General features: G+C 44.5%; 1 protein-coding gene and 1 long non-coding RNA gene across 5 annotated transcripts in view; one reads left to right on the top strand and one right to left on the bottom strand.

The window, feature by feature from the left end:
• The window catches only part of LOC118666299, a 29689-nt gene continuing 11820 nt past the window's right edge, over positions 1-17869 (top strand). Inside the window, exon 1 of the long non-coding RNA XR_004970932.1 lies at positions 1-131. This is a non-coding gene — a long non-coding RNA (uncharacterized LOC118666299). The remainder of the gene's footprint in view (positions 132-17869) is intronic.
• The window catches only part of TPK1 (thiamin pyrophosphokinase 1), a 292735-nt gene continuing 284592 nt past the window's right edge, over positions 9727-17869 (bottom strand). For 2 of the 4 annotated variants that reach the window (XM_036328434.1, XM_036328436.1), the window contains exon 8: positions 13742-15101. In XM_036328434.1, the coding sequence (XP_036184327.1) occupies positions 14983-15101 (119 nt within the window). In that variant the 3' untranslated portion in view covers positions 13742-14982. Of the gene's footprint in view, positions 12536-13074; positions 15102-17869 lie in introns of those variants that run through there. The other 2 variants (XM_036328433.1, XM_036328440.1) reach the window with 2 other exon arrangements.

The following is a 17869-nucleotide window of genomic DNA, read 5'->3' as shown; positions in this document are numbered from 1 at the left end:
CTGGAAGATGTCATGTGGCTGGGGATGGTGAGCAGATGGGAGAGGGAGACAGAGGACAGATGGTCTTGCAGGATGATGTGGGACCTCAGCCTGGGTGCCGTGTAAGCCACGCACAGAAGTTGAGCAAGCAGGTTTGCATTTTAAGATCACTCTCACTGCAATGGTAGAGGAGGGAGACAAAGCTTGAGCAAGGGAGAAGATGGGGGAATGGAGGTGGAAGCTGGCAGTGGCCCAGCTGGTGGCAGGTGACTGGCAGGCAGGCAACCGGAGAACCTGTGCTGGCCCTGGCCCTGGCCCTACCTCTGGCCGTGGCCTTGGCTCTGGCTCTGGGTGAGTGCTCTAAGCCTCCTGCTGCTCCATTTTCTCATCCATGTGTTGGAGTTAAAATTACCCCATTCTCAGTCTTATTTTTAAATTAAATAGGATAAATGAACACACTTGTTAAATAATAGATGCTTCAGAAATGCTATTTTGGAGTGAAGGGTGTGAGAAAGGGAGTCTTCTGTGATCAGCACAGCTGTCAGGCCAATCATGCACAGCCACCAGCTAGTTCTTCCCAAAGCAGGCCCTGGCTTGCCTCACGTTGAGCACACAGGTGACTCACCTGGAATAAGGAGGCTTTCCATTGGATACCCTCTCCACTGGGTGAAGGACGGGGCCAGAGCTACTTGGGGATATGTGTCCACACCCAGTGGCTGGCAGGTCACCTGGAGTGGTGGTGTGGAGATGAGCCAGCTGGCGTATTTGCTGTGCCCTGTGCTGTGCGTGTGTTAAAACATAGGCCTGTAACTGTTGTAACTGACAATCCTGGAGTGATGGTCTGTTCACACGGTAAAAACGGGTGATGGATTTGAGATGCAATTTGGACTTAATCATTTGGGTGAGGTTATTTCCTAGTTGACTAAGTTAGCCAACTATTTCTAAAGGGTGCTAATTACTAGTAAAATTTGCCCGGGGTTATCAATTTACTGCCAGAACTGCAGAAAAAATGGGCATGGAAGGGTTTCAGTTGGCGAATGATTGGCTAAGATTTGATTACCATGTGAGGGGGTTTTTAAATGGGCATATTTCACTTTGATTGTGTCTTTTTTTTTGGAGAGGAGTGTGGAAAGATTAGAATTCCACAGTGCCTTCCGTGATTTATTTTGCTCGTTAATTATATTTTGTATCATTAGGGGGGATTCTTTTTTACATCCTGGACTGAGGAACTTGGGGCTGTGATTGTCGCCTCCTTATTGTGGGGGACAGCAAGGAAGCCTGCAGCCCCAGTCACATGGTCACAGTGTCAATTTCATTCATCAGAGTTTGAAGGTTTGGCTGGAGCTGTGCTCTGAAGAGAGGCTGATGGAATTTCCCTGGATGCCTTCCCACTTTCTTTTAAATATTCCCAAAATCGGTTGTCTCCGGGAAATCTCAATAAGAATTAGACTGTAAGCTCCAAGGGGACAGCTGCTAGATTTGTCTCATCCCGGGCTCAGTTCCCAGTGCCTGGCGCAGATAAATCTCAATAAGCCAGTGTCGGATGGCCGAGTTCACGATGCAACAGACGATGTGCCAGGGGCTTGGGATACATCCGTGAATAAAGCAAAAATCCCTGCCCTTGTGGAGATTGCCTACTAAAAAGTACATCATACGGTATGGGAGGTGATACATTCTTTGAAAAAAGAAATTAAAGCAAAGTAAGGGGTTGAGAGTCCCAGGAACGGGTGCGGTAGATCGGGGTAGTTGGGCCTGTTTCCTTATTAAGTAGCATCTTTCAGGAAGGCCTTGTTGGGAAGGTGAGATTTGGGAAATGATTTGAAAATGATGAGGACACCAGCCGGCAGGGTATCTGGGGAGGAGTTTCCAGGCAGAAAATAGCCAAGCAAAGGCCCTGAGGCAGCAGGTGTGTCTGCGGCACAGCACGGAGGCCTGTGGGGCTTGAGCAGCGTGAGCAGCTGGAGAGATAATGCGAGAGAGGTTGTGGGTGGCGTGGCCAGGCCATCTGGGCGTTCTGGTCCATGTAAGGACGTTGGCTTTTTTCCTAAGCACTGCAGGGTTTTAAGTAAAGGGATTATGTAGTGGGACGTGGCGGCCATGCTGGGGAAGAAGGACAGTCAGAAGGATGGGCCATTTGGGTGATTGCAGTGATTCAGATGGGAGACAGCAGTGGCTGGGAGCAGGGGCCTCAATGGCAGAGATGGTGAAAAGTGGTTGGATGCTAAATACATCTAGAATCTAGAAATAAGGAGAGAAAGAGGAGACAGGGCCTGGATAGCTGGAGCAGTGCCTTGCTGTCATCGAGATGGAAGGTCACAGATGGAGCAGGCTTTGGGGAGAACAGCGCGGGGCTGGGGGTGGCCACACTGAGTGAGACAAATCCGTTAGACACCAGGGCGCACAGGCCACGGAGACATCCGACAGAGTTTCCATGCAGACGTCTGAGGCCACAGAGGAGATCGCTGAGTGTGGGCAGACACAATGAGAAGAGTGAGGACTGAGGCAGGAGCAGTCCACGTGACAGGCTGGAGGAACAGTAGGGGAACCAGTGAAGGACAGAGACGAGGGGTGACCAGTGGGGTCAGAGTAAAACCAGGACAGTGTGACGTCCTGACATCAGGGGAAGAACGTGCTCAGAGTGTGAGATTTCCTGATGGGTCAAATCCACCGAGGCATCACCACTGGCTTTAGCCACATGGGGGCCACTGGTGCCTGAGAGACAGTGGCTTGGTAAGTGGTGGGACCGAGGCATCACAGTGGGTTCCAGAGAGAAACGGGAGGAGGGGAACTGGGAAAATGTGCACTTACTTGGAAAACTTTTGAAAGGAGTTTACTACAAAGGAGAATAGAGAAATGAGGTGGTAGCTATTCGGTGAACTGGGGTCAATAGAAGAAGGTTTGTTTAAGGTAGCATCTTTTTCTAATACCAAGGAGGAGGATGCAGGGGGAAGACACATATGATGTAGGGGTGAATGGATTATGGAGACGTAGTATGATCGCCAGGCATTGGTAAGGGCCCACTTAAAGAACAGTCATCACGGTTGGTGCTCACCAGCTATTTTCGGGGGAGAAGAGGTGGAGGTTGCATTTAAACAGGGTTTTGGCTTTGCCTGTGGAGCACAGCAAGAGGGTATTAGCAAGAGTATGATTATAATGACTAAAATGTAACTTAAGGAGGAGATGCTCAATAATGTTTTCTTAAATTTTTTATTTCTCAGTTACAGTACATACAATGATATATTGGTTTCAGATGCACAGCCTAGCAGTTACACATTTATATAACTTACAAAGTGACCCCCTCGATAGTTTAACACCCATCTGATAGTTATCACAGTATTATTGACTACATTTCCTATGCTCTGCTTTCCATGTCTGTGACTGCTGTTGTTACTGGCAATTTGTATACCTTCCTCTTTCCCCCCATCACCCAACCTTCTTCCCATTTAGCAACCATCAATTTGTCCTCTGTATCTATTAGTTTGTTTCTGTTTTGTTTATTTTGTTCCTTAGATTCCATATAAGTGAAATCATATGGCATTTGTCTTTGTCTGACTATTTCAGTTAGGTCCACCCATGCTGTTACAAAAGGTAAGATTTTTTCCTTTTTATGGCCAAGTAATATTCCATTGTGTAACTGTACCACAGCTTTTAAAAAAAATATCCTGTTTTTATTTCTTTAGATATATACACAGAAGTAAGATTGCTGGATCATATGGTAGTTCTATTTTTATTTTTTTCTTTATTGATTAAGGTATTACACATGTGTCCTTATCCCCCATTGCCCCCCCCCCCCCCACACACACTCATGCCCTCACCCCCCTGTTGTCTGTGTCCATTGGTTAGGCTTATATGCATGCATACAAATCCTTTGGTTGATCTCTCCCCATTACCCTCACCCTCCTCTACTTTCCCTCTAAGGTTTGACGTCTGATCGAAGCTTCTCTGTCTCTGGATCTGTTTTTGTTCATCAGTTTATGTTGTTCATTATATTCCACAAAATGAGTGAGATCATGTGATATTTATCTTTCTCTGACTGGCTTATTTCGCTTAGCATAATGCTCTCCAGTTCCATCCATGCTGTTGCAAATGGTAAAAGTTCCTTTTTTACCGCAGTGTAGTATTCCATTGTGTACATGAACCACAGTTTTTTAATCCACTCATCTGCTGATTGGCACTTAGGCTGTTTCCAAATCTTAGCTACGGTAAATTGTGCTGCTATGAACATAGGGGTTCATATATCCTTTCTGATTGGTGTTTCTAGTTTCTTGGGATATATTCCTAGAAGTGGGATCACTGGGTTAAATGGGAGTTCCATTTTTAGTTTTTTGAGGAAACTCCATACTGTTCTCCATAGTGACTGCACCAGTCTGCATTCCCACCAGCAGTGCATGAGGGTTCCTTTTTCTCCGCATCCTCGCCAGCACTTGTCATTTGTTGATTTGTTGATGATAGCCATTCTGACAGGTGTGAGATGGTACCTCATTGTCGTTTTGATTTGCATCTCTCGGATGATTAGTGACTTTGAGCATGTTTTCATATGTCTCTTGGCCATCCTTATGTCCTCTTTTGAAAAGTGTCTATTTAGGTCCGTTGCCCATTTTTTGATTGGATTGTTTATCTTCCTTTTGTTAAGTTGTATGAATTCCCTATAAATGTTGGAGATTAAACCTTTATCAGTGATAACATTGGCAAATATGTTCTCCCATGCAGTGGACTTTCTTGTTGTTTTGCTGATGGTTTCTTTTGCTGTGCAGAAGCTTTGTATTTTGATGTAGTCCCATTTGTTTATTTTCTCTTTAGTTTCCATTGCCCTAGGAGCTGTATCAGTGAAGATATTGCTTTGGTTTATGTCTGAGATTTTGCTGCCTGAGGATTCCTCTAAGATTTTTATGGTTTCCCATCTTACATTTAAGTCCTTTATCCATTTTGAGTTTATTTTTGTGTATGGTGTAAGTTTGTGGTCTAGTTTCAATTTTTTGCATGTATCTGTCTGATTTTCCTAGCACCATTTATTGAGAGACTGGCTGGACTCCATTGTATGTTCTTGCCTCCTTTGTCAAATATTAATTGAGCATAGTGGTTTAGGTCAATTTCTGGGTTCCCTATTCTATTCCATTGGTCTATATTATACCACAGCTTTTTTATCCACTCATCTATTGATGGGCACTTGGATTGCTTCCATAGTTTAGCTATTATAAATAGAGGCCCAGTGCATGAAATTCATGCACGGGGTGTCCCTCAGCCTGGCCTGCACCCTCTCCAATCTGCGACCCTTCGGGGGATGTCCAACTGCCGGTTTAGGCCCCATCCCACAGGGACTGTTGGCTCCTAATCACTTGCCTGCCTACCAGCTTGATCGCCACCTAACTGCTCCCCTGCCAGCCTGATGGAACCCAACTGCCCTCTCCTGCCAGCCTCATGGCCCCCAACTGCCCTCCCCTGCTGGCCTGATTGCCCCTAACTGCCTCTGCCTCGGCCCCCACCACCGTGGCTTTGTCCAGAAGGAAGTTTGATGGTCGGAAGATGTCCGGTCTCCCAGTCTAATTAGCATATTATCCTTTTATTAGTATAGATGCTTTAAGAAACATAAGGGTATATATTTGAATTAATGTCTTGGATTTCTTCAGATAAATCCCAGAGGTGGAATTGCTGGATCATAAGGTAGTTCTACTTTTAATTTTTTGAAGACTCTCCATACTGTTTACCATGGTGGCTGCACTGATTTGCAATCCCACCAAATGTGCATAAGGGTTCTTTTTTCTCCACATTTTCTCCAGCACTTGTCATTTGTTGATTTATTGATGATAGCCATTCCCACAAGTGTGAGGTGATACCTCCTTGTGGTTTTAATTTGTATCTCTGATGATTAGTGACCTTGTGCATCCTTTCATGTGTCTCTTGGCCATCTATATGTCTATTCAGGTCCTATGCCTATTCAGATACTTGTTTATTTGGTGTTAAGTTATATGTGTGAGATCTTTATATATTTTTGACATTAGCCCTTATTGGATGTATTATTGGCAAGTATCTTCTTCCATTCAGTAGGTTGTCCTTTTGTTTTGTCAATGGTTTTCTTTTTTGTACAAACACTTTGTTTGATGTAATCCCATTGTTTATTTTTCTCTTTGTTTCCCTTGCCCAATGAGACATATCCTTTTGGTGTGTCTTTTGTGGATCTAATTGGGTGATGCTCTGGTGTGGTCTGAAACCAACCCCTGGGTATGTTGATTGTGGGACCTCTGGGGACGGGTTCTGGTGCAGGCCAAGGCCAGCCATTGCCTGTGCCCGGCCTGGAGCTGCCTGGTAGGAGCTGCAAAGTGACCTGTGGTTGGTTGCTGCCTGTGCTAGGCTTGGAGGCACTGGGAGGGACTAGGCTTAGAGCATAGGCTGGCTGCCACTAGTGCTAGGCTCGGGGCCACTCAACAAGAGGCACAGGGCACACCAAGGCTGTCACTGATTTTGGGGGAACTTTGAGAGATTTTAGGCAAGTTTGCCTATGTGGGAAAGCCACTGGGAGAGTTTCAGACCTCCCAGCATTGCTGTCCCTGGGAGAGAACTGCCCTGACTCCCGTCCCTCCAGCCCTCGCTCTGAAGTTAGTCAATTTAGTTCCTCCCCATATGTCCCTGTTTTCAAGCTGCTACCCCTCCCTGGAGCTTAGAGGGAGGGAATTTGTGGGCGAGCTTGTGTACAGATTAAGATCTGTAATCCCTAGGTCTCCAGCAGCCTCTGTCTCAATCAGCCATAACCACAGCAGATATTATGGGGACTCCACTTCCTGGCACTGGTGCCCTGGGCTGGGACCCCTTGTTCCTCAGTGGGTACCTCTCAAGCCAAAATATCCCCCATTTCCTAACCCCTACACTGAGGGTGAGGGACGTGCCTGACCCATCTCTCAGGCCCTCCTACCAGTCTCCATGTGGCTGCTGCTTTACAACCTTAGTTATAGGACTTCTGCTTAGCTAATCTTCAGGTGGTGGTTCTGTAATATAGTTGTGATTTTGACGTGGTTGTGGGAGGAGGTGAGCATGGTATTACGTACTCTGTCACCTTGACTGGAAGTCCAGAGTCAGGACAGATTTGTCAGTAATGTTTGTTGAATGAATACATGATTGAATAAGCTTAGATTTTGTTTATGAAAAAAAATGGGTTTTGGAATAAGAAAATAAATACTATCTTAATGCCTGAAATAATGCAGAGGGAATCAGAAAGTGGGGATCTCCACGCTGGGACGTCCTGTTGTACGTGTGTCCATCTTCGCCACTCTGTCCATCTGTCTTCCTGGGCCCGTCTGCCTGTGCACTCCTATTTACTAGTGCCCTTGAGACTCTGTTGCCTGTATCTATGAGTTTGGTGAGTGAAATTATACTTTTTTTGTTCTTTTCTGTCTAACTTACTTCACTTAGCATTAACACCCTCTTGTTACAAATGGCAGTATTCTGTCTTTTTTATTGTTGAGTGGTATTCCATTGTGCATATATGTAGATGTACATAAACATCGTCTGTACATTCATTCGTCAGTGGACACTTAGGCTGCTTCCATGTTCTGGCCATTGTGACCAATACAGCCAGGGACAGGGGCAGGTTAGCCAGTGGTGGTAGTGGGACAGCACAGGGTCGGCCTTCTGTCTGGGACTTTGAACTCTCCTCCAGCCAGGGAAGCTATTGTCCCCTCTGTTCTTTCATCTGCGTCCTTGCACACATCACCAGCCATACATCTTCACACTAGAAACCCGACAACAGATGCAATAGCATTACATTTTCAATGGGGCCATAAGAATACATTTGCAAAAAAAATACAAAGCTAACTAAGCTTCTGATGATTTTAGCTCAGCCGCACACGTCTCAAAAACAGCATGTATCTCCTCCCTCAAACTTCAGGTAGGTATAAAATGTTGGCTTTCCTGGGGAGTTACTCAACACAGAATTTTGGGGATTAATTTAGGGGCCAGATCCCACAAGTGTCTGTTCAACCTAGGTGAACCCCAGTGAGCTTGAGGTTTGAGAGTGAGGGAGTCCGTTTTGTGGCTCTGGATGGCAAACATGTCAAGTGATTCTTTTTTACACATGGATGAAATGTGCCTCCCATAGAGTCTACAACAGGACCTGGTATAGGGAATGTTTTGAGGAGGCTAGAATATGAATAAGTAGGAAATTCTGGAACTCAGGGCTTTTTCTAACTCCTAATTCTTTGTTGTCAATCCATTCATCCTATCCCCCGGCCCCCATTTTTTTTTTAATGTTTTCATTGATATTTAGAAAGAGAGGAAGGGAGAGGGGTAGAGACATAGAAACAGCAATGAGAGAGGAACATCATCCATTGGCTGTCTCCTGCACGAACCTACTGGGGATCTAGCCAGCAGCCCAGGCATGTGCCCTGACTGGAATAAAACCATGACGTCTTGGTTCCTGCATTGATGCTCAATCACTGAGCCATGCCGCTGGGCCATCCTATCCCCTTCGATGTATATTTACTTAATTTTTATGCTTTGGAGATTCTGATAAATTGCACATCTACCCAAGAGAAAGGTTAAGCCTACGGCAACTTGGAAAATGATTTCTTCCTGGAAACAGGAATGAAAAGCAATAGTGTCAGTGTGACTAACACTAGGTTTGCATTTGCATTTCTATAGATACACAATTACTAGCAATATCTCATCTAGAGGAGAAATTACAAAAATGATATGAATATCCACTTCTTAAAACTTAGGACAATTTTTTTCTTTTTGTGGACAACTTACTTTCTACCTAAAAATAAATCTCTCTTCAACCTCCATTTAGCCTTAAAGAGAATATATTGGCTTCTTTATTATCTATTTTTTTTCCTCATGAAACTCATTCTTCAATGCCATTGGCATACAAATGTTTGACTGACCATGTTGCTGGATTCCTTGCTATGGTATTGAATAAAAACTTGGATTAAAAGGTCAACTTTAAAATATGCATAATTCACTGACTAAAAGCGATCCCAACAACTCTGCACCACTTCTCCTCACCCCATTATTCACGGAGGCTCCCCTGAATTTTAAGAAGTGCCAATAAAAGGGCAGAATGTGTAAACCTTTGGGACCTAGGAAATTTTTTTTCCTGAATAGGGAATGAAAGGTAAAGTGAAAAGTATTTCTTAAATTAACAAAATTGGCATAGTAGAGAGAGAATTGACGGACACTTAGTATTTCCTAGAGCACAAAACAGTGAAACCTCTGTTATTCTGAGAAAGCCCTTGCTCTGTGTCCTTCACATATTTGGTTCCATAGCCAGTGTATTGAAAGCCACCCTATTTTTGAGACTATTTTTCAAATTTTATAGCCAATAATATTGGGGTTATCCAGCAGTTTGCAGTGGGGCTCAAGTGTAGGAATTTAAGGGACAGGTGAGCAGAATATCTTAATATTACATAGAAAGCTGCTTTATGCATTGTACAAATATGTGCTGAGCATGTGTGTTAATAAAAGTAATATGAAGACAAGATTTTTTGGAAAAGAGAGGTTTGTTTTCCAATAAAAACTAATTATTTTGTGGCATTCATTTTTTTAAAAAGTTAGATTATAGTGTTATTATGAAGGGTATTATAAAGGGTAAAGTAACAGGTAAAGAGGTTTACGTGGGTAATTCAGTTGGAGATAGCATATCTATTTGTGGTTTTAGATTCCTCAGGCTAATTTTATGTGCATGTTAAAGGTTTCATTTGTGGAACAAGTAGATGTAAAACAAAGGAAATATCAGAATGGAATGCCATGGTTTCCAAGTGTTTAAAAATAGCATGTATTTTTGTCTGTAGTCTACATCAACTCATGATGGCCAAGGTCACTCCTTGAACCCCCAAAGCTGGAAATAGCTCCAGCTACAAGCTTTCCAACTCCGGAAAATGTCTGTGTAACCCCCTATTTTCTATTTCCCCTGCAAGTGGGGCCAAACGTGCTCTTCCCGTTGCTTCCAACCTTGCCTCTTGCAGTCCATGCTGACCTTCCAACCCTGCCAGTGCCTGCCGCGCGGCCTCCGCTTTTCCTTGTCTGTCCCCTTCGAGCAGCTCCCAGTGCCTCAGCCTGTGCTCTTCTCTTCTTTGTGACGAGGGTGTGGCTAGCCATGTGAGCCTGGGTGACGTCTGTAAGCCCAGCCCTGGGACCGTGCAGTGACTTCCTCTGTCAGATGTGCGTGAGTGAGCGGTAGAACCAGGACTCTCCAGTCGAGAATTACAGCCTTGTCTTTAGGACCGAGGGACCTGTCCAGGGGGAGCTTTAGCATCTCTTCTCAAATCTTGCCTGGTTAGGAATCAAGCAAGGAAACGAGTAAGTTTTCAGGGACTAGGGAGTGATGCAGTGTATTCCGGGGCCTGGGCACACGTGGGAGGTTGGTCACTGCCAGTGGTACAGTGGCACCACAGGTACCGCCTGCAGAGCCGCTGCAGACAGAGGAAGCAGCAGATAGTGAGGGACATAACGTTCATGCTCCCCAGGGGTTTACATTCTTACAGAGAATTGATAATGTTAAGCAACTAAAACAATATGAATTCTGCCATCCAGACTTGGCTCAGTTCCCACCGAATTTTGTACCCATAATTTCCCATATTTATTGTCTGAGAATATAACTACCTATTAAACATTCACTAGTCTTTAAAAGAAATACATACTTACGATATGATTTTTAATCTTTTATCAGTTCCTTTTATTGTCAGTTAAAAATGCTTTTCAGCACTTGGGCGAACAGAGTATTATATGTCTTTGATTTCCTGGTTCTCAGGGACGGCTGTGAGTCTATTAGAAATTTCTTATTTCTCAGCTGTGGGCGACCTTGGGGCCCTGCTCAGGTTTTGCAGGGAGGCATTTGTTTCTCTCTGGCCATAGGGCACAAGTCCTTGGACCTGTTCACCCCTCCATTACCTGTGAGGAAGGATGATGTGTTCAACTCTCCATTACCTGTGAGGAATGATGTTGCCATGACCTCCTTCTCAGGGAGCTGCTGTATGGCCAGTGGTGACATCATGCACCAGCTCCGAGCCTCCAGGGGTGCCACGCCAATGGAGAATCATTGATCCTGGCTGCCTGGAGGAGTGTTGTGAGAAGGGGCTCATCAGAAAAGAAAACTATGATTAATAAGTGAAATCTGCTGTGGGCAAGGAAGGACTAACTTGTATGTTCAAGGAATTTTCCATTTCCTATGTATTGACTCCCTGGGAATGGGGTGGCCTTGTGCTTTCAGATTTGATCTTGCCCAGGCATAAGGATCATTTATTTTATTCTGAATAGGATGCCATAGATTCAACATAATAAACTAGTGGCCCCCTTCCCCAGTGAGGCTAAACTGATTTTATAGTCCCAAGTAGGCTAGTCCTCTTAGCACACATATAGTATACAAACTATCATTATTAAATGCTGAAGTGGTAAATTATACTCATATTGTCCTGAATATAGGAAAGACGTATATGCTCAAGGCAGAACTCTTGCACACACACATTTTTTAAAAATGTGCTTTTATGCATTTTTATTCCACCCCTTGGTGGGTTTTCTCACTATAGAATAGAGTTCTTGTTCTTCAATTTAGAATAAGACTATTAGGGCACTGTGAGTGTTCCTGGTGGGCCATGGTGAATAGTTTGACAGGCGCACTCTGGAGAGGACGGTTTCTCCCGTCACTGACGTGGCCCAGACCCTCCTTCTCAGTCACGTCAGGTCCATGTGCACTTTGCTTTGCTCGTTCAGGTGAGTCTTTGGGAAGCATGAACCTGAGCAGCAGCATAAGCAAGGTCTGTCACGGAGGCACTGCACACGTTAGAAGCGTAGCTCCAGCCACTAGCTTGTGACGGCCCAGGCTGTCTCAGCCGCCGCCTCCTTGCCGAGTGATCCTCTGTATGTCCTGAAATGGCCCTAGTTCTCAGAGAAAACTGCTGTCTGCTTAGCAGGAGTTAAGGAATGCAGACATACAGAGCTGGTGGGCAAGAGTAGGGTTATGGTTGTTTGTATGGAAACTAATAATTAATAACTAACAATATGAGAATAAACTGTTTCGTGAACTCACACCTGTAAAGCTATGTTTGCCCACCCCTGTATTACTCTGCACGACCTACAGCTGGGGCTGGGGTCCACTCCCAGTTCCCTACCACACAGATGCCTTATTCCACCTCGGATCACCTGCGGATTCCCAGCTGCTGGAAGAGAAGAGCTGTCACTAATCGGAGATTGAGGTAACTTAGGGCCATTCTGGGGAGACCATCTCTAGGTTTATAAGTTATAAATCTGACCTGTGTGAAGAAGACTGAAACCAAAGGGGCCAAGGAACCCAGTGGTTTTCCAAGCAGGGCCCAGCGTCCAATTTCTTTTAAGGCCGTAATCGGGAGGTCAGGACCCGAACTGGACAGGTGTGCGGGCAGAGGGGCAGCCGGAGAGGCCTGGCAGGTTCCCCAGTGACCTGAGATCTCACCTGCAGGCTCCGTGTTAGTGTAAAAGCAAGCAGTGGAGCTCTGGCCAGTGTGGCTCAGTTGGTTGGCGGGTCATCCGTACGCCAAGTGGTGGCGTGTTTGATTCCTGGTCAGGGCACATTCCTAGGGTGCAGGTTCGATCCCTGGTTGGGGTACATATGGGAGGCAACTGATTGATGTTTCTTTTTCTCTCTTTTCCATCCTCTCTAAAAATCAATAAACACATTCTCAGGTGAGGATTGAAAATCAACATCTTTAAATGATGTAGTCAGGTAGCAGAAAATGGCACTTAAGTAGATTTAGGAATGGAAGGGGTCAAATGCCTCATTCTTCAGGAATCTGGCAGGAATGGGGAGGGGGCCCTCTGCCTTCCATGGGGGGGCGGTGTAGGGGGGAATGGGCGTCACAGCGGGTGGTGGTGTGGGGAAGTCTCAGTGCTGCCTCCATTAGTGCTAATACAGTAAACTGTATTCCTTTAGCTAAATGTCCACTTAACACTGGTAAGATTTTCAGATTAAATAGCACATGCATTCTTTTGTGGTAAAATCTTAAAACAATGGACATATTTATTTTACATGCTGTGAACACATTCCTAGTAATGAATACATAGCGGCTGAGCCCCGACATGTGCAGTAAAGTGACAACAGGTGCTGGGAATGCCCCCACTTGACCCGGCACTCACTGCTTTCCAGTTTCCATTGGTGCAGGTGTGGTGTGGAGTCTTGGGTAAGCTTTTCTGCTGGAGGTTCCGAGTTAAATGAACTGAAGGAGCCGGTGCTGGCCCACCTTCCCCGGCGGCTGTGCATTTGTCTGTGTGGTGAGGGGGGAGCTTGGTGGTGTGTGGACAGGAGCTCTGGGCTCTGCGTTTGTGCTGAGAAGAATGGAAGGACCTAGCGGTGGCTCTCCCTGCAGCACTGGGTGTGAGCTCCGTGGGCCCTCCCTCGCTGGCCACGCTCTTCCTCCTCCAGCTTCCTCCAGTTCCTCTACTCTGACAGGGCCTTCTCTCTTCCTTCCCCTCCAGCTTAGAAAGCTCTTGAAAAGCAATCTACCTGTCCTTCCTTTCTCAGTCCTATAGGGTACACAGGTCCATGCCTAATCCTACTTTATAGGGGGGGTCACAGGTAAACACCTGGCACAGGGGATCTGGAAAGGAACTCCCAGGGAAAGAGGTTAGAGAATGTATTAATAATAATTCTGGTTGTTCTCTGAAATCAGATGAGTGAAGTATTGCCCTTACTAATCATCCTTTGAGGAAATCTTTTTTAAAATGTAGAAGCACTGAGGTGAGAGGTTGGTGATAATGAAGTAGTTGAGGAAGATTGTTTTCTTTAATACTGACCACACACGCGCACATTAAACATTTTTATTTGACATCTGGATTCCAGTCTCACACACGTTGGCACAGATGGTTGAGAGGATCTCACGGTTACCTGCGCGCTGGTTCAGAGAGGCCCTCTCGTAGCACCAGGAGGAAAGAGCTGCTGGTCCCTTTCCCACAGCGGCAGCCCACTGGCAGGTTCTTCTACTTCCTGGTTTATATGGCCACACACGGGTTGGGAAACGGGACAGAAAGGGTAAGAGGCTGGAGGAGGGTCTAATCCTAACAGCAACGTGAATGTTTCAGTGCCGGACTTAACACCCTCACCCTGTGCAGGATCTGCCCAGGAACCGCCAGTCCGTGTTTGGGCCCTGAGTGTGGGAACGGGCTCCGGACCCTACATCCAGTCCCTCCATTTCCAGGTGAGGAGAGGGCTCCGGGGAGTCAGGTGACTGGGGCACAGGAACGCAGGCTCCTCAGTGCACGGAGCTCACTCATCCCACAGGCTGCCAGGCTCGTGTTCTGGTCATCGGGTAAGCGTGTTGCCTGCGAGCCAGTGTTTCTCAGTCTGAGGTGTGTCAGGAGTGATTCCACTTCTGGGCTTGCTGTGCACAGCTGTCTCAGTCCAGGCTGCAAGGCAATGAGGCAGCTTTGGGGAGTTTCCCAGGGCTTTATGAATTCATGCCATTTCTCTTTTCACCTAGAGCTTCCATAACCGCCTGCTTTCAAATTTAATAATTAGGCCAATGGGTCTTATTTTTAAGAGACGGTAATAAGGCTGAAGTAAAAGGGTGCAGTCCTAACATCTCAATCTGGTAAGAAACTTTCATCTGCTACACAGGAATCTAATGCTAAAAGGCTCGGAAGCAGCCCTGGGTGCCAAGCCCTGGAGGGTGTGCAGCAGGAGGCCTGTGTGCTGATACCAAGGAGCCCACTGAGCTTTCTCAGTTTTGAATTAAAGTCATTTTCTAGGATAAATGGAATGATTAATAACATAAGGACAATAAGTACTGAACTGTATGGTGGAATGATCCACATTAGTTTTTCAACTGAATGTAATAGAGCTTATTTATTTTCTTAAACATAATGATTTCTCCCCTCACTGTAAAACTGAGATCTGTCATTACGTTACCTGAATTTAACTAAACATTGACAGCTTTAAAACAAGTAGAATTAGACTCCTGCAGACCAAGGGGAACTGTGCTTGTTGAGCAATGAGTTGTTGGCAGATGAGGTAAGTTGGAGGCAGAGCTACGAAGGCTAGTCCCTGGGTCAGTTTTTGATGGCCATGGTCCAGAGGAGTGGGTGGTCCGTTTCCACGGTCACAACACCAGATCCATCGTAGGTATTGGAGGTGCTGACCAGGGTTCCAAAGCTGAGCACGTGATTTGCTATAAGAAAACGAGAAGAAAATGTTTGGTGAAAGCCAACCTTTCTCCAGTGTAGAATGAATCTGTCAACAGTTACCAAAACACAAGTGAGCACATGCTTTGATAGAAGATAGGTAAAATGTGGGTGGACGAAATACTAGTATAGGACATGGGGTTTTAAAACTGGAAGTTTTTCTAACTTGCAGTAACCTCTCTTGCTGGGGCTGGTGGCTGGTTATTGACCTTTCGGATACATGCCATTCTCATAGCAAAGTTCTTTAACTTTTCTTTTGTTTTCCTTATCAACGGTAAAACCAAATCCCATTTCTGTAACGTGCTATTCCATTCCTTGCCTGGTGCAATTAGAATTTTTCTTGATGATTCAGAACATGTACACCAGTCATTAAACTCTATAGCAATCCTGTTTTAGCTTCAAGGAAGCATAGGATTTTGATATTTTTTTCCCTCATAAATTGAGTGAGCCACTGCCGCACAGCTGCAAAGCAAGTACAGGAGGAGCTGTCCTGTAAACCACTTAGTTATCCAGCTGAAGGCTTGAGAGGGGTTATAATAAGAACTTATGTATTCATAAATTACATAAATCTATATTTACACTTTCTAACACTGTGCTTGGAGTAAATGCTAGGCACAGTGGTGACCACACTTCTCTTTGCTTATATAAGAGCAGTTCACGTTTCCAACATGACTGTCTTATAAATATTATTATTTTTGGGTAAAATTCAGGGAAAAAATAAACAAGTGCTATGGGCCCATACAGTCAGAGTCAGGAAACCTGGAAGTTGCACTGTAGTAATTCGATTGTAATGCCCACTTCCCACTAGAGAGAGCCTGTTATCTTTCTGAGGAAATATTTGGAAAGGCAATTTTAAAACTCAGCAATAGTCTTATATTACAGGATAATGTATAACTAATATTCCTACATTCTTTAAGGAATATAATGAGTAGACTCCTGTCTGGACACATAGCAGATACTCTTCTAATCATACTCATTCCAAACCATCACTTTTCCTTCCCACTGCTCTAGATGCCTTACCTGATAGACCCAACTGCCTATAACCTGCCTGTTCCCCATCCCAAACATCCTGGCATTTGAGGCCCTTCCTTACCTGACTGCTTCCTCCTACTTGCCCTTTCTTTAATAGAACAGGAACATCCTACTCCCATGAAAAGTTTCGATGTGCTCTCTCTCCTGGCACATATCTGATTTTTTCTGTGCTTGCTGTATCCTTCAAGGCTAAAGTCAAGTGTCACCTTCTAGCCTATAGAGGTCTCTTTGGTTCACTACCTCCCACAGGTGGATAATAATTCCTTTTCTGAGAATTTGAGTATTTAGATTCTTAGTCTAGGATCAGCAAAGTATAGGTGAGTCTGAAACATCTGTTTCCAGAAAAGCAAGAGAGAGCTAAAAAAAAAAAAAAAAAAAAAAAAAAAATCAGTAGAGATTGAGAAGATAGAGAAGAATACTGAGAGTGATGCAAAATAATATATCAAACAATAAAAAGAACCCCCGAGGCAGGGAGAGAGGAACCTCTCTTCTATAGAAGAGTGCTACTACTAAGGAATGAGTGATGGAATTAGAGAATTAGAAAGGCACCATCTGCAGCTGCCAGTGTAATAACTGGTTCAGGCAGGATCATCTATCAATGATGCTAAAGCCACTGAGTGAAACGTTGTTGGGGAGTAAGATATTTACAGTCTCAAAGTATTCCATGTATTACTTCCAATTTAAAAAATGTAGCAGACAGAGCTCCTATCACCAGTAAAAGAACAAACTGACATTACGTGCCTCGTGATGTGATGTGACATGAACAAAAATACAACATCACTTGTGTAATAATTTTTGTCAAAATTGCTTACTCTGAATCTAATCAGGGGAAGCCATCAGACCAGCGCTGAATGGGGGACACCTGGCAGGTTAGCTGGCCTGGGCTGTTCAAAGCTGTCAGTGTTAAGGTATGTGTGTGTGTGGGCTTTTCTGAGTTAAAAGACCCTAACAGATAAGACAATTAAATATGATGTATGACTTTTAAAGATATTGTAGTGGATTTAAAAATGTTATAAACAGCATCACTGGAAAAAAACAAGGGACATGAATATAGGCAATACAATACTAATCTATCAGTGTTCTAGTTTTTGGAGTAGATAATGGCACTGTTGTTATATGGGAGAACATACTTGTTCTTGAGAGATACTTAACCCCCGAAATGCTTCAGGTTGTATCATCATGCCTGCAACATAGAGTCCCCAGCTTATGACGGTTTGACTTACAGTTTTTTGACTTTAAAACGGTGTGAGAGTAATATGCATTCAGTGGAAACTCTATTTTGAACTCTAATCTTTTCCTGGGCCAGCAATATGCACTGTGATACCGCAGCAGCAATGAAATGATGCTGCCCAACTGTAGGCTAGCGTGTGTTCTGAGCACCTGTAAAGTGGGTGAGGCTGTGATGCTCAGTAGGTTAGGCATATCAAATGCATTTCTACTTATGATATTTTCAACCTAGGAGGGGTTTAAGCAGGATTGAAATGGTTTGGAAAGCAAAAAACACACAAAAGAATTGCATAAGTAGAAAAATGTCAACAATTGATAAATTTGGGCAAAATATATATAGATTTTGCTGTTGGTTTGAACCTTTTCAACTTTAAAATTTAGGGGAAAATGTGGGGGAAAAGGCTAAGAACTTACGAAGGGAAGTACTTTACCCTTGTTCACCTTTATCTCCCTAAGAGCTGAAGTAATGCCATTACAAGAATCAAATCAAGAAATG

The sequence above is a fragment of the Myotis myotis genome, unplaced genomic scaffold (assembly GCF_014108235.1).
Source record: "Myotis myotis isolate mMyoMyo1 unplaced genomic scaffold, mMyoMyo1.p scaffold_m19_p_11, whole genome shotgun sequence".
In the NCBI taxonomy this organism is placed as follows: domain Eukaryota; kingdom Metazoa; phylum Chordata; class Mammalia; order Chiroptera; family Vespertilionidae; genus Myotis; species Myotis myotis.
Note: the sequence above shows the minus strand (reverse complement) of the source record. Positions and strands in the feature narration are given on the sequence as shown.